This window comes from Crocuta crocuta, unplaced genomic scaffold (genome assembly GCF_008692635.1).
Source record: "Crocuta crocuta isolate KB4526 unplaced genomic scaffold, BGI_CrCroc_1.0 scaffold64, whole genome shotgun sequence".
NCBI classification, from domain to species: Eukaryota; Metazoa; Chordata; class Mammalia; order Carnivora; family Hyaenidae; genus Crocuta; species Crocuta crocuta.
In genome coordinates, this window is record NW_027530640.1 from 11163533 (window position 1) to 11190283 (window position 26751).

Here is a 26751-nt window from a genome sequence, read left to right on the forward strand (position 1 = left end):
TAACCCACAGCTTACCAGTAGTGCTTATTAGAAAAACTTGTTATGATGTTGTAAGTATGATAAGACTTTATTATCTGGAGCATTAAATTCTTGAAACTTGTAGTTGTGTGATAAACTTCTGGTCCAGCAGGAGAACTTAAACACAGACAGTTTTTTGTAGAGCAGTTGCATATCATCTAAGGTGAACTGAGCCCCTACTCTGTGCAGTTGCTTTATTGGCCTTTGGGAGAACCTCAATGGATCTCTCTCTGGTGGCTGATAGTGTACATAGTCCATTGGAGTCTTATGTCACAGTCATCCCTTTGACAGTACCCAAAAAGGAGTAGTGCATTAAATGAAGATGCTATCTCCAATTGTTCTAAATTTGTAGTAAAAACCTTGAGTGTTAAATAATTTTTCTTAATTTTCAGGCTGAAGATGTTTCTAATATTCCAAATGATGAGATTAATTAAATTCCATATTATTAATTGGGTGGGTGTATTAGTTATCTAGGGCTGTCATAACATAAATTACTATAAACCTGGTAGCTGAGAACCATAGAAATTTACTTTTGCACAGTTCTGGAGGCCAGATACCTGAAATCAGGGTATCAGCAGGGGGTGATTCTTGGGGGTTCAGAGGAAGACTCTGTTGCATGTTCTCTCCTATTTTCTTGGAGAAGCAGCAAAGCTTGTCATTCCTTGGTTTATAGGCTTGTCACTCCAATTTATTCCTTCCATGTCACATGGAAGAAGGAATAAATCCTTCTCCCTGTGTATTTCTGTATATAAGCTTTCCTCTTAAAAGGATATCCGGCATTGAATTAGGGACCACCCCTAAATTTGGTATGCCCTCATCTTAACTTGGTTACTGCATATTTCCTGTTTTCAAGTAAGGCCACATGTATAGGTTCTGGGGTTCTGAGTTTTGGGGGACACTGTTCAATCACTTAAGAGTGGGCTTTGAATGAATTTATTTTAAAGCAGTTTAATTGTCTAGTTCAGGATGATTCTTAAGCTTTTTGTTAAGGAAAAATAAGGATGGCCGTTAACTTCGTTGTCCTATGTGAGAAGGTTTTGCTCCCCAGGCCTTTTTGCCTCAATATTAACAGATGAATTTTACCAAATGTTCATTGGGTCTAGGAAGTAAGACATTTATTTTCGAAATACATTTAATTGTTACAGATAACTTGTAATTTCATTCTATATGTGTTCCTTGTTTCAGAAGTTTCTCTGATGTAAATTTGTAGCAATCGTGATACAATACATGCTCCCTGTCCCCCAAATACCTCACAGTTTTGAATGCATATCTAAATTTCTGTTTTCTTATTTTTATTTATATCTGAGGAAATCTTTTATGTTGTTCTGAATCATAAGTACTTGTCTGTTCTAGTCCAGCTTTGCAATTATTTATGATCATGATCTATTCACCATAATTTGCCTTCTCTCCTTGCATTTTCTCCTTGGAAGAAAAAAAAAAAAAGCTAAAACTAAAACAAAAATATAACTGTCTCCCGTCATCATTACTGCATCAGAAAAGAAAAGCTGAAGTGCCTTNTCTTAAGAAGTGGTGATAAAACCTCTCTCCTGTCATAAATAGAACAAAATATGCATTATGAAAATGGTTAAGTGCAGATTTTTTTAATCAACCAAGCCTTGTTGGTTATGTTGTTGAAGCTATATACTCATCATTTGAAACCCTGTAGTGGCATTAATATGTCTGCAAATTCTTTGACAGCCCTTTCTTAAATAAGTGGAGCCTGACTTTGATACTCTTGAATGTATGTTGGACTTAAATACTTTCACATTAGTAAAGAATAGTATCTGTGTGGCTCTTGTTCATGGATTATTCGCTCTGGGTGGGAAATTGTTAGTACCATTTTGCCAAGCATGTGAGTAAGCAGCCTTGGGAACGGATCCTCCGGCATCAGTCAGGCTTTAAAAGATGGCAGCTCTGACCAACCCTAAATTCCTGACCCTCAGAAGACTCAACAGATAAAAAAATATTTATTTTAAGCTGTCAAGTTTTGGGTGTATTTGTTAGACAGCAAAAGATACAAACTCCTTTGCCAGGTGGTCCTGAGCACTTCTACAAAACTCTCAACTACTCTGAATTTTACTGCTAATATAAAACACAGAACAATTATGAATTACTTAGAACTTGACAGCAGCTTGACTAACAGAGTTAGAATAGATGTATAGAATTCTTTGCATTTTGAGTTTGTTGCTTATCCACTGGAACACTTCATTGTTAAAAGGTTCTATAAGAAGATTTCTTTGCTATGAACCAATGTGAATCACTTTTCTTTAATACAAGTTTGCAGAATTTTTTGTAAAGGGCTAAGTAGTAAATATTTTAGATTTTACTGGTTATAAAGTCTCTTAACACAATTCAATTCTACATTTGTGTTGGGCAAGTGGCTGTTGGTAATATATAAACAAATGGACTTCGCTGTATCCCAATAAAACTTAGAAAAACTGAGAGTGAGCTAGATTTAACCCATAGGTTCTGGTTAGCTGACCTCATATCTAGGGTTTTCACAGACTGTTAAATATAGGATCTTACTGTTTTTAATAAACTACTTATGTATTTATAATACTTTTGAGCTGTAAGTTAAACTTGCTATGTTTTGAGCTTATATAAGCCTTGTGCTTTCTTTGCAATCATCATTAATAACAAGAGACTTGAATGTATATAGTTTTTCAGCATAACTTAATATTCTTCTTCTATTTGCCCCTGATTACATGAATAATAAACACACACATTTGTGAGTACATTAAAACCTTACCATAATAACACTGTCAGTAGGTAAAACATTCACCTACGTATCCAGGGCCACTACCTCCAGGCTAATGCAGTGGACATGTGAGCCTCTTGTGGTATATAGGAGCCAATTACCAATCGCATACCATCCAAATTCTTAGGATCTAGGGGTTTCATTTTACTGCCAGTCATCTCAAACTAGTTGTTGAGTAACTGCCTTATGTGGACTGAGGCAAATGTGTACCTCTTCAATATGCTCTTTTCTTTCTGAGGGTCTTTTCCACCCCTACACGCACCACCCTTATTAGACCATTCTTACCTTATACTTTTTCTTACTAGTTCTTATCACAGTAGTAATTAGATAATTGGTTGTCTTCCTCTCTCCAGGTTTCAGTAGGACAGGTTCTTGTCTGGTGACCATTCTCTGTGGCACCTGTCATGGTGCCTTGTCCACGGTAGGCACTTAATTGTTAGAGGAAGATAGTTGACTATGTTCCCCAAGAAGTGTGTGAGGAAAGAGTCTTGTGTCAAAAATTACAATGAGTTTTCCTTCCTAGTGCCAAATGTAAATACAGAGGTAGAGTTGGAGAATCTTACCTTTGAAAAAATTGAAATATGATTCACATAACATAAAAATTCATCCTTTTAAAGTATATACATCTGTGGTTTTAGGATATTCACAGACTTGGACAGCCATTACCATTATCTAATTACAGAATATTTTCATCTCCCCAAAAGGAAATTTCATATTAGCAGTCTCTCATACATATGTGTGTGTGTATATATATATATTTTAAAATATGCATAAAGGAGTATCTAACTATATTTCATGAGTCCTTGAATAGTGCTCTGATGAGAAAAAGAGGGCTCTTAGCTGGGTAGGCGATATCGAAGGGACAGAGAAGAAAAGGCCTAAATGAAACTTGTTTGAAAAGGGCAGACGGGCCCCTGGGTGGCTCAGTCAGTTAAGCGTCTGACTTTGGCTCACGTCATGATTTCGTGGCTCATGAGTTCAAGCTCCACTTCAAGCTCTGTGCTGACAACTTGAAGCCTGGAGCCTGCTTCAGATTATGTGTCTCCCTCTCTCTCTGTCCCTTCCCCGCCCATGCTTGGTTTCTCTCAAAAAATAAACATTAAAAAACCCACAAAAGGACAGACATTTAAAAAAAAGGACAAGTGGGGGCACCTGGGTGGTTTAGTCGGTTAAGCATCCGACTTTGGCTCAGGTCATGATCTTGTGGTTCGTAGGTTCAAGCCCCACATTGGGCTCTGTGCTGACAGCCAGCTCAGAGCCTGGAGCCTGCTTCAGATTCTGTGTCTCCCTCTCTGCCCCTCTCCCACTGATGCTCTGTCTCTCAGAAATGAATAAACATTTAAAAAAAAAAAAAGGACAAGTGATGGTAGGTTGGAAGTAGAGTAGTGAGGAATTGCTTCTATTAGAAGAGTTTTTAAAAATCCATTAGTTATAATTCACAGTTGCATCTTAAAAGCCAAGATCAGGGACTTACTGTTGTATCTTGGACATTTCTGGGTGTTCGAAGGAGAAGGCTCAAAGAAGCTGAGGTACTGCTTCTGATGATAATGTGCTGAGCAAAGGGGCCAAATAGATGATTAGTGTACTGGGCATTAGTGTATTTCCTGGGAAAAATCTTGTGTCAGAGAAACCAGAGTGGGGTAAGGGCTGGGTGGTCTCTGAAAAAGAGAGACTATCTGCCTAGCAGACAAGAGACTGTTTTTCCTGTTCTGTCCCAGAGCTTGTAATCAGGCAACTTGGACATAAAAAGTAAATTAATAGCATTAGTGGTATGCAAGGAATGGAGTGGAATGGTAGGGTAAGTATGGGATTAGAAAAATCTTCCTGAAGGTATGCTGGATCTTGAAAGGTATAAGGAGGGTGGGAGAAAAAGTCATCTAGTTAATAAAACTAGTAAACTAGGCAAGATGTACATGGGGGAATAGTTAGAGCCCTGAATGGGGAGGGGTGCTTTGAGGAAAGGTTAGAAGAAAAGAAGCTGGATTTTAGAGGGTGGTTTGGAATGCCGGGTGAAGACCGGAGAATTCTCAGGGAAATCATATGGAATCAAATTCTAGGGTTAGAATAGGCCTCACAGGTTCAAGTTCCAGTATACTTGAATACATATAATGATACAGGACTTGCTACCTCTGGAAGTAGCTTTTTCCAGCGTTGCTTTGTGTTTATTTTTATAGCTCTTTTTCTTCTTAAATTAAACTAAAATATGTCTCCTTAGCTTTCTTCCTGTTATAAGAAGTTCTGCCATCTGGGCAGCACAGAATATGAGGAAAAGTGGTGTTTGGGGACATGAGTCTCTCAGCTATGTTCAGGAAGAGTTAAATGGGTTGGAAGAGAGTCTGGAGGCAGGACCAGTAGTCAGGAGACCATCATAGTGGTGAGGGGTGAGATGAAACTTTTAAGGAAGGGACTGTTATTACACACAGTCCAAAGGAAGAATGGGCCAGTTGTTAACTACCAGCTTGGCCTGAACAGATGGCTAGTCTTTATAGATAAAAATGAGGGACTTAGTATGGGAAAGATTGTAATACTTTATTTTCCTATAACTTGAATCATTTGGGATATATGTTAAGGCACTGTATGCTACTAAAAACTCCAGGGGAATTACTTAATATTAGTATATTCTCTTAGAGCCATTAAGATTTTGCTATACCATTTTTTAGTCAAGTTATAAAGTTGTGTTACACTCTATGCCTTATTGTACTAATAAAAAGTCAATTAACAGGTTAATTTTATTTTTCTCACCTTTAATTTTGAATCACAGGAATTTTCAAAGATAGTACAGAGTGGTTCAGTGGATCCTTTATTGAGTTCCCCCCAGTGGTTATATATTATGGGACTATGGTACAATATCAACACCAGGAAATTGACAATGGCATAATATATGTGTATAACTCTCTGGTTTTATCATGTGTATGTTTGTGCAGTCACCACTCCCATCAAGATACAGAACTATTCCATCACTATCACCATAATAAAGTTCTCCCTCATGCTTACCCCCATATAGTCACACCCATTTTGTTTACAGTCCCTACCATCTCTAACCCTTGATAATGTATCTGTCTTCATTTCTAATTCTGTCATTTCAAGAATATTGTGTAAATAGAATCAGACAGTATATGACCTTTTAAGATTGGCTTCTTTTAGTCAACATTATGGCCTTGAGAGCCATCCAAGTTGGTATATCAATAGTTTGTAACTTTTTTGTCGTTAGGTAGTTAGGTATGAATGTTCCACGGCGTATATATAGTTTGCCTTTTCATCCTCTTTTTTTTTTTAAATGTTTTTTATTTATTTCTGAGAGAGAGAGACAGCGTGAGCAGGGAAGGGTCAGAGAGAGAGGGAGACATAGAATCTGAAACAGGCTCCAGGCTCCGAGCTGGCTGTCAGCACAGAGCCTGACGCGGGGCTCGAACCCACAAACCGTGAGATCATGACCTGAGCAGAAGTCAGACGCTTAACCGACTGAGCCACCCAGGCGCCCCGCCTTTTCATCCTCTTAACAGGTGTTTTGCATAGTAAAAGCTTTTAATTTGAGGAAGTCCAATTTTTTGCCCCCACTCCCCCTTATGAATCAAGCTTTTGGTGTCTAAGAATTCTTCACCAGGGTTTAGCTTATGAAGGTTTTCCCTGTTTTCTTTTTAAAGTTATTTTTAGTTTTATGTTTTAAATTTAAATCTATGACTGATTTTGGGTTAATTTTTGTATAATATGTGTGAAGTTTAGGGTGAGTTCATTTTTGCCCCCTGTGGACACCCTCCAGTACCATTTGTTGAAAAAACTGTCTTTCCTCCATTGAATTGCTTTTGCATCCTTTTTTTTATCAAAAAAAAATTTTTTTTAATGTTTTATTTCTAGGAGAGAGAGGCAGACAGCGTGAGCAGGGGAGGGTCAGAGAGAGAGGGAGTCACAGACTGAAACAGGCTCCAGGCTCTGAGCTGGCAGTCAGCACAGAGCCCGATGCGGGGCTCGAACCCACGAACCGCGAGATCATGACCTAAGCGAAAGTCGGACGCTTAACTGACTAAGCCACCCAGCCGCCCCTGCGGTTTTGTGTTTCCATTCACATCCTTGGCTAAATATATATGCATTTTACCCTAGTATTAATTCTAGCTTTGATATCATTTTATTTCTTGAAAAAATTTAACACTAATTATAGGCATTTTTTTGGTTATTAAGTATAACCTTAGAATTTTTAGTGTTTAAAACTATATTTTTTATTCCATAATTTCCCTATTGGATTTAAAAGTTGTTTTTATGTTTTTGATATAAATATTACTAGAGTAAACATGTACATATAGTGTTTCCCCCCCTTTTAAAAATTATATCATTAAGATATATTTCCAGGAGTAGACATATAGGGGCACAGATCTTTTTTATAAACTGAATAATTATATACAACAAATCTGTGTACAGTTTGATGAAGTTTTACACATGTGTATACCCAGGTAACTACCATTTCCTCAGGGGCATACATAGGTTGTAGGGCTTTTAAAATGTATTCCTAGGGGTGTCTGGGGGCCTCAGTGGGTTGAGCATCCAACTCTTCATTTATGCTCAGGTCATGAGCTCATGGTTTGTGGGTTCGAACCCTGCTTTGGGCTCTGTGCTGATAGTGTGGATCCTGCTTGTGATCTTCTCTCTTCCTCTCTACTCCTCCCCCATTCACATTCATATTCCCTCCCTCCCTCCTTTTCTCTCTCTCTCTCAAATAAATAAATAAACGTAAAAAAGTGTATTACTAAATTGTTCTCCAGTATGGTTATATCTTCAGTTTTTGCTAATATTCGTATAACCTCACTGAATTACAAGGGACAGAAATTCAGAGTTGTTAAAGCAAAAGGAAGTTTATGGGCCTTTGTAATTGAGAATTCTAAAAGTAGATTGTGAGTTCAGTGATAGATGTCACTGACTCAAAGGGTGTGAGGCTTTTTTTCATCACTTGCCTCCATGTATTTCATTTTACCCCTATTTCCTTCGTTTGTTCGTTCGTTCCTTCCTTATTTGAATATAGTTGACACACAATGTTGCATTAGTTTTAGATGTACCACATAGTGATTGGACAGGTTTATACATTATGCTATGTTCACCACAGATATAGCTACCATCTGTCACCATCCATTGCTATTACAGTATCATTGACTATATTCCTTATGCTGTGCCTTTTATTCTCGTGACTTTTTTATTCCATAACTGGTAGCCTGTATCTCCTATTCCCCTTCACCTATTTTGCTCATCCCCCTACGCATTCCCCTCTGGCAACCATAAGTCAGTTTGTTCTCTGTAGATCTTATTCTGTTTTTTATTTATTATCTTTTCCCCCTAAGATTCCACCTCTGAGTGAAATCATATGGAATTTGTCTTTCTCAGTCTCACTAATTTCACTTAGTGTAATACCCTCTTGGTCCATCCATGTTGCCACAGTGGCACGATTTCATCCTTTTTTATGGCTGTGTAATATTCCATTGAGGTTGCCTCCGTTTTTATATGTACATATTGGACAAGATGCCCATCCCTAGTTTGAGGTGGTTATCCTAGCCGAAAAAGAACTTTTCTTCCTCTGTGTCTATATTTTAGTCATAGAAGGGACTGGTTAGTTTTGCTTGGGTGATGCTCAGCCCTGAACCAGTTTGTAGTCAGCCTGGATCACATATTCCCCCTAGAACAGGAGGAATGGGGGAGAGTTCTCCAAAAGAATACAAGGGTATAATAAATTGGTATAGAGTGGAAAGAGATACTTCTTTTTGACAAGTACTGGGATAGTCTTAAATTTTTTTTTTTGCTCTCTTTATAGGTGTAAAATGCTTCTTCCTTTATTTTTTTCTTTTTTCTTTTTTTTCCTTTTTATTTTCAAGCGTGAGCGAGAGAGAGCACTATCAGGACAGAGTGAGAAACAGAGAGAATGAATCTTAAGCAGGCCCATGCCCAGTGTGGAGCCCTTTGGGCTCGATCCTTGGGATCATGACCTGAACCAAAATCAAGAGTCAGATGCCCAACCAACTGAGCCACCCAGGTGCCCTGCAACTTCCTTTAAAAATGTGCATTATTTGGGAGAGGGGGGTTGATGTTGACATACTTTATGTTTGTTTATACATATATTTGGATCATAATGGATGTTTTGGGGAGTCCCTATGTCTTTGGTAGGTGTCTGTAAACATTTATTCTTCTTTGTTGTTTGGTTGAATCCTTGTTATATTTCTTACCAGTTGGAATTTTATAACATTCCCAAAGATTAAAACATGTCTTACCAGGCTGGAGGTGCTAATCTTTTAGATTTCCCATCACTAATGTATTGTAGAGGTAGAATTAACTTAGAGTTGAAAGTCAAGACATAATTTTGTGTGTGTCTATAATGTTTTTAAAAATGTTTATTTATTTATTTTGAGAGAGAGAGAGATAGTAAGTGAGTAGGGGAAGGGCAGAGAGAGAGAAGGAGACAAAATCCCAAGGAGGCTCTGCCAGCATCTGGAGCCCATTGCAGGGCTCGAATTCAAAAACTATGAGATCATGACCTGACTCAAAATCAAGAGTCAGAAGATCAATCCACTGAGTTACTCAGGCACCCCATGTCTGTAATGTTTTTAATGATGAGAAAAGATAGGTAGTCCTGGAAAAGGTGGTTGAGTTCTGTTGAATAGAGCAAGGATCGTAGCTAAAGTGATGACTTTTAGTGCATAGTGGACAGTTTGGTTAGAATTTTGTTCATGACTTTCATATCATTTATAACATCCTCTCATGTATATGCTGTTGTTCATATGGTGGACAACATGAAAATATCAAGATAATTCACTGCACCTACTTCTCCAATATTGAGAAAACATTTAATAGTGAAACCAGGTGGCCCTTCTCCCCACATGGCAGGAAGGTGAAAACAGTAAATTTTTTTTACTGAATATTCTTGTCCAATAAATAGAAAGCACACACACTATAATATTTGGCTTGTGGTTCCCCCCTTTCAAGTTTATTTGTATTTAGGCAGTATTTGTCTTACGATTTCTTTGGAGTCTTTTCAAGTTTTGCCTTTTGGATTGCTGTTCCATTTCAGGTAAGCTTTGATTATAGTGCAGTACATCGTCCTTGAGTGAAAATAGGACTTCACCTTATTGAGAGCAATCAGTGTTGTTCAGTACTAAGTCTCAATCACTGTAAGAACCATCTTTTCTTTAGAAAATGTCTTGTCAGTTTTAGAGCCAGAAAGCAGTATGTATTGGTCTACTGAAAAATAGATATAGAACTACTGAGTTGGCTAGTACCTATGTGATCTTAGTAGTTGCAGTTGATTGGTGAGCATACTCTAATGGTCTTGTTGTACAGATAACTTCTTAGCTTTTTTTTTTTTAAATGTTTATTTCTTTTTGAAGGAGAGAGAGCATGCGCCAGTGCGAGCATGAGTGGGGGAGGGGCAGAGAGAGACTGAGACACAGACTCTGAAGCAGGGTCCAGGCTCTGAGCTGTTAGCACAGAGCCTGATGCAGCGCTTGAACTCAAAAACTGAGATCTTGACGTGAGCCTAAGTTGGATGGTTAACCGACTGAGCTACCCAGGCACCCCACTTCTCAGCTTCTTTAAATCTTGAAAGCCCTGAATTACCCGGATAAAACTAGTGGTCTCTTAGGACATTGTCTTAAACAAGGGATGAGCAATGAGGGTTTTTTTGTTTTGTTTTTAATGTTTTATTTATTTCTAGGAGACAGAGAGAGAGAGACAGCGTGAGCAGGGGAGAGTCAGAGAGAGAGGGAGTCACAGACTGAAACAGGCTCCAGGCTCTGAGCTGGCAGTCAGCACAGAGCCCGATGCGGGGCTAGAACCCACGAACCGTGAGATCATGACCTGAGCGAAAGTCAGACGCTTAACCAACTAAGCCACCCAGGCGCCCCAAGCAATGAGGGTTTTTAATGGATATTAATTAGGAGACATTATTTTATTTTATTTTTTTAAAGAGAATCTCTTTTATTTATATCAGTAATTGTGTAGTAAAACTGGGGACATAGATGCCATTTTCCTTGGTGCTGCTTGAATGATATGTATATAGGGAGAAAAATAAATACACACACGGAGAGTGTATATGCAGATATATATATGTGTATGTGTATGTATATCTATGTATACATATGCGTATATAATTATTATTTTATATATATATTAACATTGTGAATCTCAGCAAGGCAGTTAAGGAAAATAATGATGTATTTTATTCTTGACAAAACGATATTTAGCACTAGCTATCAGGCTCTTGAGGCATAATTTTCTCCCTGGCAATTGCCTACAGTCAGATTGAAGGAGGTGAAAATTCGCCTCCTGTCCAGTGCAGATGTTGACAGCCTCAAGACTGATATACCCACATCTAATATAGGCAGCCTGAAAGATAGATGTTAAAAGGCAGATGTGATCAGGACAAAGCAATTGTCAGTGACTTTTTTGAGTAGGGTTTGAGAGGTAGACAGTGGAATTTGGGTTTGCAAAGTTCATGATGTGAAGACTTGAAACATAACTTTGTGTGGGTGTGTAAGAGATCACATGTTCATTTGGTCTTGTTAGTGTGGTTTTAATCAGGTTGGGGTCATGAGCTTGATCTTCTAAATGGGCTTTTTGATTTTTCACAGGAGAAAATTCATGAGTATTCCTACCCTCCAATGTTGAGTGGGTTTCAAAAAGTGTTAATAATGTTAGGCTGGAAGAGCCATAGCAGGGAAACATTTAACATTTTGAAAAAGATAAAAGTTGAGTTAATTAGGTTTTCAGATTAGTGTGATCACTTTCTTCATTAAAGCTGCCAAAAAATCAGCTGATTTTTCTCATACTCTTCTTTGAGTTCTGGCTTCTTATTGTTACCTTGACTTTTACCCTTGTCACCTTGGTATATTTTTCATCCTAACTCTTACTGTTGTGGTTGTCTCTTTTCATATGATCCCCTGGTGGCTGGGTCCGTTGTTGGACGTGCTCCTGCTCTAGTTCCTACCATTCCTGTGTTCCTCAGGACTGTGATTAATTTAAAACTTGTTCATTGTTAACGCCCATTCCTCCACTCTCACTATTTCATTCATTTTCTCTTGCTATGCATTTAACTTGAGCAGGAAAAAGCAAAAATGTAAATTTAAAAAAAATCATTAACTTGTTGTCATCTGGGTGTTTTATGTCTTAAAGTTGTCTTTCTGACTTAAACTCTAAGTCTCTAGGATGGAGGCTATATTTTCTTTACTTGGGATGTGTCAAGCATGCTGTCTGCTTCTGTATCACTATCCTTCTGTGAGCATATGCTGCTTTGCAGAAACTTGGTTTCTGGTGTAGCCAGCTTGAAAGTGAGGAAAGGAGAAAGAAGTTATTAAATTAATGTTTCTTTTCATTTTGAAATTGTTCCTCTTTTTTTTAAGTCTGTTTTATTAAACGTTAAATAACACTAACCAGCACAATAATATTTTTAAGTTACAGTGGGTAGTAGTATTGCCTTAATAAATTTGTACAGTGTAGCTGAGGAAGTTATCTTAGGTATTAAAATTTTGACTTTGGCATGACTTCAACCATGATGTTGCAGTAATGTGGTTTCTACTAGTTAATTTCTTAAGAAAGTGATTCCAAGTTGAAATGCATGTTATGCATTTATTTGAATGTGTAATCAGGAAGTAAGTGCCTCTCTTTGAAGTGTTTCTGAATAGCAGCAGGGCACACTTGAATTAGTAAGGAAAATGAGAACATGAATATGTGTGGTACTCTATTTTAACTTTTTAAAAAAAATCCATTTTGTCAACTGGAAAAAGTAGAAATTTCAAAGCTCCCTTCATTTATCCCCAGGGATGAGAAAGGGCGTAGGTTGAAAGTTTTTCTAGGCACTCTCTAAGCTGATTCAGATGGCTTATAGTAGTTAAACAACATGATATTAAATGTTTATTTCCTGGGTTGATTTTCAAAAGATGAACAGTTTTGTGGATTAAAAATGGCACCCCCAGGAAGTTCACTTAAAGTCTCTGTTAAGAATTCTTTGAGACGTTGTCGATTTTCCTCTAATATGGAGGTATTATGTAGAGGTCTGTGGTGTTGCCAGATATCTCCCACAGATGAATAGAAAGGTGAAAGTAGGGAGGATTAATTGTTCATCCCCCATGTCACAGGGCATGAGCGTTGTATCTGATATATACCATCATTTGGTTTATTCCCACAAGGACTATGTAATGAAATCTGTTACTCATTGCCAACAGTATTGCATTTAACTTTGTTCACAAGTGAGTTTCTGAAAAGGCCGTATTTTATTACCAGATCATGGAAAATGAATTTAAAAATTTGGGAGTGTGGAGTGGGGCAGATTGAGAAATGGGTGTTAATTCTTGGTTATCTTGAATATAGGAAGTAATTTTATGAAGCCTTGGTCCTGTCTCTTTATTATTTTGTAAAAATGAAGTTGGCAGAATAACCAATAAGAAAAGTTACATCGCTTTTTGGTGGTATCTCTTAATCAGATATATTTAACAGAATTTGGTATAAAGTAGGCTTATCAGTGACTAAAGTATTAAAATGTAACTTTGAAGAATTAGGAATCCCATGGTAGGGAAGTTTTAAGTATTCAAATTCAGGATTGGATTTTATTTTTTTATTTTTATTTATTTATTTTTTACTTTTCTATGTAAAAAGATGCCACTCTTTAAGTACAGGTGATTTATAACAGATTTACTTATGGTGTTGGTTGCTTGCTGTTTCGTTGTTGTTGTTTGGTGGTTTTCCTTTTTCCTCCTCTGGCTATTCCGTGGGTAGAAGTAACAGGTTTTTAAAAAATAAAAGCTGATTTTCTGCAGTGAATGGTTTTGATAGTAAGAGCAAAAAGAAGAAAATAAAAATTAGATCTAATTTTGTTAACCCAGGGATGAAACCAATGGTTAACATTTTGGTTCTAGACCCTTAAAGTTTGTTTTCTACGTATATACTCACATGGTTAGAAATAGGTTTTGTTTGATAGTGTCATTTGCTTTTTTTTATTTAATGCATCTTGAACATTGTTCAGTATCACTAAGTATTCTCCTATAACGTATTATTTAATAACTATATTATTCTCTATAAAGCACTATGGTTTAAGGGTGTTATTTTGAAGCAGAAATCTAAATACTTTTCTTTAATATTTTTATGACCAGAGTTTTATTTTATTTTCAAAATTTTAAACAGGACAGTTTTTTATTTTGAAGACTGAAGTCTATCATTCTTGACTAGTATGAGATAATTGACTGAAAAGAAAAAATTGAGATATTTAAAATCATTTTTAAGATAAAGAGATCAAAATGAATTGATGGGCAAGGCCATTTGGGAAATCACTGTGAGAGGAGGAATCAGAATTTGACACGTGGCCCTGAAGTTGATCCTGAAATGAGTAAGGAATTTGAACATATTTAAGATGGTAAATGATTTTTAGCTCTCCTCCTGGAAGCTTCTGTCATTTTGAGACAGGGGTGTGTTTGCAGTTCTCAAAAGCTTATTCAGGTGGATGTCTTATAATCTTTCTCTTTTGGATTTGGCAGTTGCTAACAGTATGCTCTCATAAAAAGTTGTATATAAGAAATACCTATTTAAGGTCTCTATAATAATTGAACTTCCCCTGTAGCAACTAAACAAAAAAGTGATGATAATGAGATTGGGGCTGCAGATGGCTCCTTATTTTACCACTTCATTTACCCGTATTTGGATAAGCTTCTCAAGATAGCTGATTTCACAAAGCTCTTATATTTTCTACTGTATGGTAATTTTATTTTTTCCTTATGTAGTGACATTAGTAGTCATGGGGTTTTTTATACCTTAGAAAAAGAAATTTTGTATATAGACTTTTTGAGTGCTTTAGGTTATTTCTTTCTTGGAAATCCTATTTTCTATATCACAGACATGAATTAAAGATATTTGCAGTTTTTAAAAATCATTTAAAGCCCCCCCCCCCCCCTTTAAAGTATGTATGTTAAGTGGCATCTGGCTGGCTTAGTTAAAAGAGCATGAGACTCTTGATCGTGGGGGTTATGTGTTCAAGACCCACACTGGGTATAGAGATTACTTAAAAAACAAAAACAAAAACCACTTAGTAAAAGTGCGTATGTTCATTATAGAAAGTTTAAAAAAAAACACAAACTGAAAATAATCCTGCTGTACCATCTTGTGATATGCCACCTCTGTTAATATTTCTCATGTATGTTGATGTAATCTGTCCCATCCCGTTGCTGTGATGTAAGCACATTTGTGATTTCCATTAAAAAATTTTTTTCCGTGGCGCCTGGGTGGCTTAGTCGGTTAAGCGTCTGACTTTCGCTTAGGTCATGATCTCGCGGTTCGTGGGTTCGAGCCCCGCGTCGGGCTCTGTGCTGACTGCCAGCTCAGAGCCTGGAGCCTGTTTCAGTCTGTGACTCCCTCTCTCTCTGACCCTCCCCTGCTCACGCTGTCTGTCTCTCTCCTAGAAATAAATAAAAAACATTAAAAAAAATTTTTTTTCCATTAGTAAAGGAACCTGAAGCTAATGGTTTAAGTAATTTATTTATTTTAAAAAATGTTTCTATATTTAGTTTGAGATAGAAACTGTGGGGGAGGGCCAGAGAGAAAGAGAGAATCCCAAGCAGGTTCCATGCTGTCAGAGTCTGATATGGCACAGAGTCCAGTGGGCTCTATCCCATGAACTGGGAGATCACCATCCGAGTCAGAATCAAGACACTTAACTCACTGAGCCACCCAGGCACCCCTAGTAGTTTATGTAATTTATAGGAGGTAAGCTATACTCCTCTGGTGGGCTGGCAAAGTTCTTGTCTTTTTCTGGACATAGAGAAGGTTCTGGCTGAGGAGCATATTAGAATTATCTTTAGTGTTATTTTAGGGAAGGTACAACTTTGCTCCTTATCTATTAGGTTTCTTGTAGGAATATTGAAGGCTGTTGAGATGTTTATATACCTGGATTTCAGAGGATCTGAGAGCTTCTGCTATGGCATTGTGGTTGGGAGTTGTTCTTGACGTATGGAGTGGGTTTTGTGGGATGTGAAGTCATAAATGGGAGAGGTAAGGGATATTAACAGTTCCTAAAAACCGGAGAAACCTCATATTGGCTTAATTCAACTTTTTTTTTTTTTAAACATATGCAAAAACTAAGTCCCACGTTTTTGGGGAGGAGCAGAGAGAGAAAGAGACAGAGAGAATCACAAGCAGACTACATGCTGCCAATGCAGAGCCTGATGTGGGACTGAAACCAAGAGTCAGACTCTTAACTGAGTTGCCCAGGCGTTTTGATATTTGTTAGGCATGCATTTATTTTGAGAGAGAGAATGTGGGGAGCAATGGGCAGAGAGAAGGAGAGACAGAATCCCAAGTAGGCTCTGCACCATCAGCACAGAGCCTGATAGGAGGCTTGAACTCAGGAACCATGAGATCATGACCTGAACCAAAGTTGGACACTTAACTGACTGAGCCACCTAGGGGCCTCCACATTCTTAGTTCTAAAGAAGATCAACGTAACAATATCTCATTTCCTAAGCTTCAGAGAAGAAAAATGAATCCATTTTTCTATTTTTTGTCTTCCTGATACATCCCTGATTCCACGCTCTCTTCAAGCGTTTTCTTTCCCTATAGCTTTATTTAAAAACTGGATTGCATTAGACACGTCTGGGTGGCTTAGTTGGTTGAGCGTCCAACTTCAGCTCTGGTCATGATCTCACAGTTTGTGAGTTTGAGCCCCGCATCAGGTTCTGTGGTATCAGCTGTGAGCCTGGAGCCTGCTTCAGATTCCGTGTCTCCCTCTTTCTCTGCCCCTCCCCCACTCATGCTCTGTCTCTCTCTCTCACTCTTAAAAATAAACATTAAAAAAAATTGGATTGTACTGAAGAGAGTTTACTTAGGATATTTGATGCTTCAGAACAGCTTTGATCTTGTCCTGTTCTAATGTAGAACTGGGGTTTTTGGTTTACATCTTTTACAATTGCCCTTTGTCCTTGTTTTGAACTCCAGAGTAGCTTAACTTTTATCCTCATCTTAGTTGGGGGAAAAACGTCAGAGGATGGTCATGTTGACAGTTTTGATTTCATGGCAGATAGAACAGTTATAGGGGTTCTCTTTAATTTTATCTCCTTTGTGTCGTAGTGAATACTGGATGCAGTGTGTAGTTGACTGGAGACAACTGGGACAAGGCTAGAAGACCCAGTTACATTTTCAGCCTTAACTGCTGACCATGTGACTTTGGACAGATTGCCTTTCTGCTGCAGGTTTCTCAGTTTGCCTTTTTGTGTGTGGGAGGAGTGCTTTTGATAACTCTTCAAAATAAACTAATTGACAGTTCTATTTTATTTATTTATTTTTAATTTTTTTTTTTTTTTTTTTTTTGAGAGAGAGAGCAAGCGAAAGCAGGGGCTCGGGGAAGGACAGAGAGAGAGGGAGATAGAATCCCAAGCAGGCTCTGTGCTGTTACCACAGAGCCGGATTTGGGGCTTGAACCACAAACCGCTAGATCATGACCTGAGCCAAAGTTGGCCGCTTAACTGATTGAGCCACCCAGGCGCCCCTACCCTGTTCAACTTTTAGCATAGCCTCACTTCTTCTGAGAAAGTGAGATTCTCTAACATTGCTGCGCTTCATATTACCTGGAAGCCAACCTCTTGGGGCCTCTGCTTTCGCTTCTCATCTGAGGGTCCAGGAACCTCCTTTCCCCCGTCATGGCTCTCACTTCCTCCTGTGGTCCTGATTATATGTGTTTCTGTCTATGATCTAGAGTCTTGATTCTTCACTTAGGTGTCATTAGTGTCTTTTTGCCTTCCTGCCCCCCTCGATCTATAACTAAATTCCAGTAGTGATAATAGATTGTATTGGGAGTGTAGGCACTGTTCTAAGCACTTTATTTACTGAACGTTTGGTTTCATCTCTGCAGCAGCCTTAGGAGGTAAATACAGGCAGTCCTCACTTTGCATGCGTCTAGGATACACAGATTTCATGTACCACAGTTTAGTGAAATAATGCTGATCCCTGACTAAAATGGTTCAAGTTTCAGTTAACATGGTCTATTAGCTGTACATATACAAATCACTACATGAATAACAGGTATGCATTAGGATTACAGACCTGTTAAGTTCTTTCTTTTAAGGTCTCTTGGTGACTGGTTACTGTGCAACTGTTCAGTGCATTCACTGTGTAGTTGTATTGCCTTCTTGTCTCCCGTGAGAAATCCAGTATTAACCCTTTTACAAAATGGTATCATTGTGGGGCGCCTGGGTGGCTTAGTTGGTTGAGTGTCTGACTTTGGCTCAGGTCATGATCTCATTGTTTGTGGACTTATGCCACATGTCGGGCTTTGTGCTGGCAGTGTGGAACCTGCTTCGGATCCTCTGTCCCCCCCCCCTCTGTCCTGTCTCTGCTTTCTCTCTCTCTGTCTTTCCCTCTCAAAAATAAACAAACCTTAAAAATAAAATAAAAAAATTAGGGGCACCTGGGTGGCTCAGTCGGCTAAGTGTCTGACTTCAGCTAAGGTCATGATCTCACGGTTCATGGGTTCGAGCCCTGCATCAGGCTCTGTGCTGACAACTAGCTCAGAGCCTAGAGGCTGTCTTTGGATTCTGTGTCTCCCTCCCTCTCTGACCCTCCTCTGCTCTCTCTCTCTCTCTCTCTCTCAAAAATAAATAAAACGTTTAAAAAAATTTATAAAGTAAGAATTTACTAACAAAGATGGAAGTGTAGCAGAGAAACAAAAAGTGATAAACCTGAATTTAAATAGAATATAAAATAAGTTGTAGGATAAATTGCTGACTAGAAATGTTGACACTGCTGCTGTTAAAGACACTCTAGATAAACAGAAGAACCTAGTGAAGGCAAAGTTATTGACATAAATGAGGAAAATGTGCTGAAAAAGATGATGATGTCCAAGAGGAAGTGATGTCATCAAAACATTTACACTAGAAGAACTCTTGGAGATATTTCATGACATTGAAAGTGCAAAGGATAAAATGTTGGAAGTTCATCCACATTTAGAAGGAAATCAGACTGTTTGCCAAGGTATAGAAGAGATGCATTGTCTGTATCCTAAGTTAAATGTCAAAAAAGGCAAATGTTAAAAAACTACTTTTGAGTAATTTTCTCACAAAGAAAATACTAATTCTCAATGTTCACAATGTTGTAAGTTACAGTGTACTGAATAAATACTAATTGTGCAAATTTTTTTCATTTCCCTGTACATTTATAATTAGTAGTAAAGGAGCTTTTAACCTTTGTCAAAAAATGTTAAAGGTCACAGGATAATCATAATTTTCCCTGTTGATTAAGATTACTTTGCACTGTTAAAACTTGAATGGTTATTTTCATGGACCAGTGCTACTGTGCAAAGTGAGGATTACCTGTATTATTTTCTCTGTTGTGCATTTGTGGAAGCTGAGACCTGTTTACTAGGGACACTGCAGTTTCTTGTGACTTCTGATTTTATCCTTTTCTCTCCCATTATACTGCTACCTATCTACACATGCAAGTGTGTGCGTGCGTGCATATGGAAAAAAATTTCTTTAATAGGCCCTTGACTTTTCCTCCTGGTAGCAGACTAGATTCTTGAAAGAGCAGTCTTGTTTTGTTACCCTTGAAATTTGCCTTTTGCACCTCCCACAAAGCTGCTCCTCCTCATTCCCTCCTTACCAGCTGTGCTGGCTTCCTTGGCTTTCCAGGATCATTTTAGTGTGCATCTGCCATAGGTCCTTTGAGGTGGCGTTCCCTCTCCTTGAAATGTTTTCTCAAGATAGCCACATTCGTTGCTCCTGTCCTTCCTTTTTACAGACTCTCCTTAGGTGGTACCTTTTCATTGCTGCCTGCCTTGATCTCTCTTGTTTTAATTTATATCTTTTATCCCTACTGTCTTTTTCCTTTCTGCCACTGCCCCTCCCTCTCATAAGCGCTTTTGTCTAACAACTATATAATTGACTTCATTATGTTTATCATCTTCCCCTGACATTAGAATATAAGCTCTCTGGAGCCAGGGATTTTTCTCTAGTTAGATAACTTTTATCTGAGTATTGAAATGGTACCTGACTCATAGAAGGTGTTTGGTAAACATTTGCTGAAAGAAGACCTGCATTGATGTTCTTAACGGTGATTGTTGAATAGATGAATGCTCGTGAAGCATCATGCAGACCCTTTTTGCTGTCTTCTTATCTTGTTTTACCTAATAATTTGTACCAACCCTGTATTGTCTCTAAGTGCAAGGCCATGAACTAGACATACTTACCTTAGTTGTCCCCCACGGCAAAGTATTCTCTCTGTTTTACTGAAAAGGAAACAGGCAGTGGAGTCTATTCACATAGCTAGTAAGTGGGAAAGCCAAAACTTAGGCTTATTTCCAATTCCAAGGCCTGTGCTCTTTCAGGTCACTGCCTTTGATATTCTTTGTCTCTTTATTTATTGAGCCATAATTCACATACCATAATATTCACTCTTTTAAAGTGTACACTTCAGTGGTTTTCAGTATATTTACAAGGTTGTACAGCCATCACCACTGTGTAATTCTAGAACATTTTCATTACTCCAGAAAGAAACCCCCTACCTATTAACAATTAGTCCTCACTTTTTATTTGCCAGCTGCTGGCAACCACTAATCTGGCTTCTGTCTCTAGATTTACTTATTGTGGACATTTCACGTAAATGGAATAATATAATACATGGTCCTTTATGACTAGCTTCTTTCACTTGGCATATGGTTTCTTACAAGATTCATTCATATTGCAGCATGTATCCATTCATTGTAGCATGGTATCAGTACTTCAGTCCTTTTTATGGTTAAAAATCTCATTGTACAGATATACCACATTTTCTTACGCATTCGTTCGTAGATGGATATTTCGGTTGTTTTCACATTTCAGCTATTATGAGTAGTGCTGCTGTGAACATTTATGTATAATTTCTTGTGTAGGCATATGTTTTTGGTTGTTTTAAGAATATTCCCAGGAGTGGAAACACTGGATCATATGGTAACCCTACCTTTAACCTTTTGAGGGACTGCTAGACTCTTCTCCAAAGTTGCTGCACCATTTTACATTCCCACCAATGGAGTATGAGAGTTCCAGTTTCTCCTCATCCCTCACCAACATTTATCATTATCTTTCTTTTTGTTTTTTTAAAAAAATTTTTTAAAATTTTTTAAATTTATTTTTTGAGAGAGACAGTGTGAGCAGGGGAGGGTCAGAGAGAGAGGGAGATACAGAATTTGAAGCTGTCAGCACAGAGCCCTACACAGGGCTCGAACCCACGAACCGTGAGATCATGACCTGAGCCGAAGTTGGATGCTTAACTGACTGAGCCACCCAGGCACCGCTGTTATCTTTCTTTTTGATTACTGCCATCCTAGTAGATATGAAGTGATATCTCATTATGATTTTGTTATGCATTGCCTTTATAGCTAATGAGGCTGAGTGTCTTTTTGTGTGCTTATTAGCTGTTTATTGTATCTTCTTTGGAGAGATGTCTGTAATCCCATTGCCTGTTTTAAATTTGTTGTCTTTTTATTAAGTTATAAGAGTTCTTTTTATATTGTGTTTACTAGATCCTTATTACATACATGGTTTTCAGAAATTTTCTCCTGGTCTGTGGATCTTTTCACTTTCTTGATAGTATCTTTTGAAGCATCAAAATGTCAAATTTTGATGATGCCATTTTATCCATTTTTTCTTTTTATTTGTCTTTTCGGTGTCATCACTAAGAAACCATTGGCTAATCAGAGGCCACGAAGACTTATGGTAATGTTTTCTTCTAAGTTCTATTTTGAAAGTATAGGGTAGGAGGTAGAGGTTCATGTTCCTTCTTTTTGCATGTGGATATCCCATCCCAGTACTATTTGTTGAAAAGACTATTTTTCCGCATTGAATGGTCTTAGTAGCCTTGTTGAAAATTATTTGACTATATTTCTGGATTCTCATTTCTTTTCCATTGATCTGTATGTATGCATTTGAGTTTTCATCATCTTGGTTCCCATTGTTTCAAAGGTTATTATATCATTTAACCCCTGCCTTTCTAATTTATTACTCTTCTTTTCCTGGGTTGTTACTGTGCCTTTCTGACCCATCTCTAGGGGTTAGGTTTATTTTATGTACTTTTGTTAGGTTAATTCCATGTATCTATGACTTTGACTTCCTGCTTTGGCTCAGGAATTCTTTGTACTATGTCCATGGACTTTCCACCCCTATCTTCTGCTGCTTCTATACACATCCTTCAATTCCAACTTAAACTGGAGGACTCAGACCCTAAATACACCTTCTTACTATGTATGTCAACTTAAATTTTTTTTCCCTTTTATTTTTGAGAGAGAGGGAGAGGGTACAAGCTGGGGAGGGGCAGAGAAAAAGGCAGACACAGAATCTGAAGCAGGCTCCAGGCTCTGAGTCCTCAGCAGAGTCCAGTGCGGGGCTTGAACCCACGAACTGTGAGATCATGACCTGAGCTAAAGTCAGATGTTTAATGTCTTGAGCCATCCAGGCGCCCTGTAGAGTGGACGTTTAATAAATGTTGGATTTCTTTCAAAGTTTTTTTTTTAATTTTTATTTTTTAATGTTTTATTTGTTTTTGAGAGAGAGAGAGAGACAGCGTGAGAATGGGAGGGTCAGAGAGAGAGGGAGACACAGTCTGAAGCAAGCTCCAGGCTCTGAGCTAGCTGTCGCACAGAGCCTGACGCGGGTCTCGAACCTACATGTCATGAGATCATGACCTGAGCCAAAGTTGGACGCTTTAACTGACTGAGCCACCCAGGCACCCCTTTTAAGTTTATTTTTGAGAGAGAGTGCAGGAGGGGCTGAGAGAGGGGGGAGAGAGAGAATCCCACGTAGGCACTCTACTGTCAGCACGAGGTCCAATGTGGGGGTCAAACTCACGAACTGCAAGTTCATTACTGAGCCAAAATCTAGAGTCAGACGTTTAACTAATTGAGCCATCCAGGTGCCACAGTCGTTGGATATTATTTTGTTGCTGTTCCTTTGGCTTGAGATGCTAACTCCCTTAATTCTAACAACGAAAGTTTTCCTAGTTGTTTGAGAGTAGAGTCCCTATGTTTCCCATGAAACTGTTGCTGGCATTTCACTTCTTCCTCAGGCTGGTTGTTAGTGTTTTTTCCTTTGAAACTGTATATACTTTTGTGTTTTTCTTAAAGCTTGTATGTTAAAATGCCACATAATTTATGTCCTTGGCCATAATCACATTCTTCTTTTTCTGGATTATAAACTGCTTGAAAACAGAGATAGTCTTGTTCAACTTTGTATTCCTAGTGGTTGATTTGTTTTAGTGTGTAGGCAAGTTCTCAATAAATCGGTGAAATTCTATTTATTGTATAAGCCAGTATCTTTTATTTAATATTAATATTGTATAAGGTAAATACCTTTTTCTGCAAGGCTTTTGAGTTAGCTTCTTCATGAGTAAATAGCTTTTCCTACCATCTTCCCATAGCACCTTGTCCACAGGGCTATTGTAATTCTGACTGCTCTGTATTTTTCCCCAATTTGTGAGCCCTTTGCCTTTAGGTACATTGTCTTAATCAACCTTTAATTGTTTGCTTGTCTGTCTTCTTCCCTCCTGAGAGTTCCATGAGGACATGGGCTGTTTCTTGGGTGCTGTATCACTGGGACTTAAGTCAGACTTTGATGTATAGTCGGTGCTCCTATTTGTTGAATAAATGAATGAATGAGCTCACTATTTTTAATTATCATAAGATAACATTTTTAATGTTACCTATCCACATAATTGCCATATGTCATTATCTTTCTATGTTTGTGACTGGTTCAGGAGAGTTTTTTTTACTATGAAAATCTTCACTGTGAGTTATTTCTGACCTGACATATTTGTAGAGCTTGTCTACTTTTAATACTATACTGTGCTCTAAGCCCAATTACTATATGAATTTGTATGAATCTGAGGGTGAATTTAACTTTTTTCCCCCCTAAGTGCATATTCTACAGCTAAATTTGATAGGAGAAATTTGGTAAAGCTCTTTACTGAGAACTAGGCTTCTTGAGAATGAATTTTTTTATATTAATCAAAGACATGTGAAAGTGAATGGCCTTTAGGCTTTAATCTGGAGTGGACACATTCAGCCAAGGGAGGGAATAATTGCTTTTCCAGGAATCCAAAGATAGTCCCTATACAGGCACTGTCCAAATAACTGATGGAACAGTCACAGTCCTGGCTCTCCATTTGCTTAGAGCTATAAGAAAAGAGGGGCAATAGGCACTTTAAATGATAATTAATAGAAACAATGATGAAAGTGTAAGTTATTTTCAAGTTTCTAGGAAGCATTATAAATAATCAGTGTTGTTGAATTTAGGATTGTATACTATAACCATGGTAGTCCCAGAAACTCTAGTAGAATATATTGCATGTATTTTTAGCTTAGTTTTTTTTATTATGGATACAAATACAATATTTTAAATATGGATACAAGCATTCATTATAGAAAATGTTTTTATAAGTATGAAATAATGTAAAGAGCCAGATTGTAACCTAGTATAAGTATTGTTGTTTGCCCTTCGATTCCTGTCTTTTCTCTCTTTAACAGGATACATATCATTTTCTTTTCTTTATGCTTATGGTTTCATTATAAACATTAACATTTTTTTCATATATATGTTAATAGTTGAGTATTCGTCAATTGTAGTACATAACCATAATTGACATAACTAGATGCTTATTGTTGGGTATTTGAGCTGTTGTCAGTGTTTTACCATGAGGAAAATGAATGAGTCATTGACTCAACTCTGTCTTTTCATATACCGGTGAGTCTCTGTTGAGATGGTTAATAAAATATGGCGGTCCTACATAATAGTTGCTGCATTTCTGTAGCATTCTGTAGATGTGAGGGTAGATCACATTAGATCCATTTTTTTCCCTCACATCTTTTTTATTTTTTCTTCTTAGGATACATATAATGCTCCTTTCTGAAAAGGAGTTTTTTTTTTTTTTTAAACCAGATTCCCCATCACCCCCCTTTTTTAATGTTTATTCATTTTGGTGGGGGGGAGAGAGAGAACGAGAACACAAGAGAGCATGCCCATGCACATGTAAGGGAGGGGCAGAGAGAGAAAGGAGACAGAATCCTAAGCAGGCTCTGTGCTGTCCACGCAGAGCCCTGTGGGGGCCTCTATCTCACAAACCATGAGATCATGACCTGAACTGAAGTCAGAGTTGGAATCTTAACTGACCCAGATGCCCTAGAAAGGAGTGTTTTTAAAGCTCTTTATCTACAGCACCAAATCACTTTCCAGAGAGTGTGTTTTCACCAGCAGTATACGAGAGTTCTTTTCTTAGTGACTGCTGTAAAACAAACAAAAGAAAACAATAATAAAAATAAGAGCCCTCCCTTAAATTTTGTGCATGGACTATACAAGGTTTGAACTATTTTTATTGTAGTTTTTTGAAAATTATAGACCAGTTACTTGGTTCATTTCTGATGAATTTGTTTTTTCATGCTGTAAAACAGGTGATTTGATGAAGACTGCTGCGGGAGAGTTTGCAGATGATCCTTGCTCTTCCGTGAAGCGTGGCAACATGGTTCGGGCAGCTAGAGCTTTGCTCTCTGCTGTTACCCGGCTGCTTATTTTGGCTGACATGGCAGATGTCTACAAATTACTTGTTCAGCTGAAAGTTGTAAGTACAGGCCTGTGTCTGTAATTTGTTCTCTCCATCACAGTGAGGCTGCTGCTGGCCATGCTTAATTCAGCATTCCTTAGGATTTGGTTTGGTTTTGACCTTCATTTACCCAAGTGGACCAGGAATGTTTTCCTTTAGCTTCTATTTTTCCCTCTACTCTAGGTGTATCTCATACTGACTATGCTATGATTCTGTTTAGTCTTGATTCTGATGAAGAAGAACTTGTAGCAAAGTTAATGTTTTGAATCCTTCCCTCTGCAGTAGTGATTAAACATTTCCTTGTACCAATAGAGTTCCAGAATTGAGAAACCAAGACAGTTTAAATTGTATTATTTTATTTTTATTCATTCATTCATTTTAAATGTTTGTTTACTTTTGAGAGAGAGAGTGAGAGCGAGAGAGCGAGCATGAGAGGAGGAGGGGCAGGGAGAGAGAGGGAGACATAGAATCCGAAGCAGGCTTCACACTGAGTTGTCAGCACAGAGCTCAACGTGTGTCTCGAACTCGCGAATCGGGAGATAATGACCCGAGCTCAAGTCGGATGCTTTGAGCCACTCAGGTGCCCCTAACTTGTATTGTTTTAGATAGCATGGTATATTGCTCCTCTTCCCACTACCCATAAAACTCCCGTGTAGTAGCTGCTCAAATGTTTGAGGGCCATGTAAATTGAAGAGAAAGTTTGGATTGCTGAGGAGCTGTTACAAAGAATAAAATGTTACAGATCTTTTTTATATACATATTTCTGTTTAGAATTTTTCTTACTTAGAGGTATGTTTTATAGGTGGAAGATGGTATCTTGAAACTGAGGAATGCTGGCACTGAACAAGACTTAGGAATACAGTATAAAGCCCTGAAACCTGAAGTGGATAAGCTGAACATTATGGCAGCCAAAAGACAACAGGTACAGTCATGATTTGGGGATATATTAAAGTTGTGTATATTATAATCTAGTGGGAAAAATTGATTTTACCTAAGTTTTCTGAAGGTATGATTACTACCCTCTGCCAGTATAGTTCCATTAAAACATTTAATTTATGAAGTATCCTTTCACAATTGTGCTGTTAATAAAGCTATAATTAAGTTGCATTCATGTTAGGCTTCTATTTTAATTCTTTGGAAAATTGTGCTTTAAACTTTTTTTAAGTTTATTTATTGGAGAGAGAGAGAGAGGAGGAGGAGAGAGAGAGAGAAGGCCGATGTGGGGCTTGAATCCACAAACTGTAAAATCGTGAGTGAGTGAGTGAGTGAGTGAGTGAGAGAGAGAGAGAGAGAGAGAGAGAGAGAGGAGCAGAGAGAGAAGGAGAGAATGAGAGAGACGCCCGACATGGGGCTTGAATCCACAAACTGTGAGATCATGAATTGAGCCGAAACCAAGAATCGGATGCTTAACT

At 38.0% G+C, this 26751-nt stretch overlaps 1 protein-coding gene across 3 annotated transcripts in view; it reads left to right on the plus strand.

Annotated features, from left to right (window-relative positions):
- The window catches only part of CTNNA1 (catenin alpha 1), a 173827-nt gene that overhangs the window by 31882 nt on the left and 115194 nt on the right, over positions 1 to 26751 (plus strand). For all 3 annotated transcript variants that reach the window (XM_077768729.1, XM_077768727.1, XM_077768728.1), the window contains exons 4-5: positions 25191 to 25357; positions 26142 to 26261. In XM_077768729.1, the coding sequence (XP_077624855.1) occupies positions 25191 to 25357; positions 26142 to 26261 (287 nt within the window). The remainder of the gene's footprint in view (positions 1 to 25190; positions 25358 to 26141; positions 26262 to 26751) is intronic.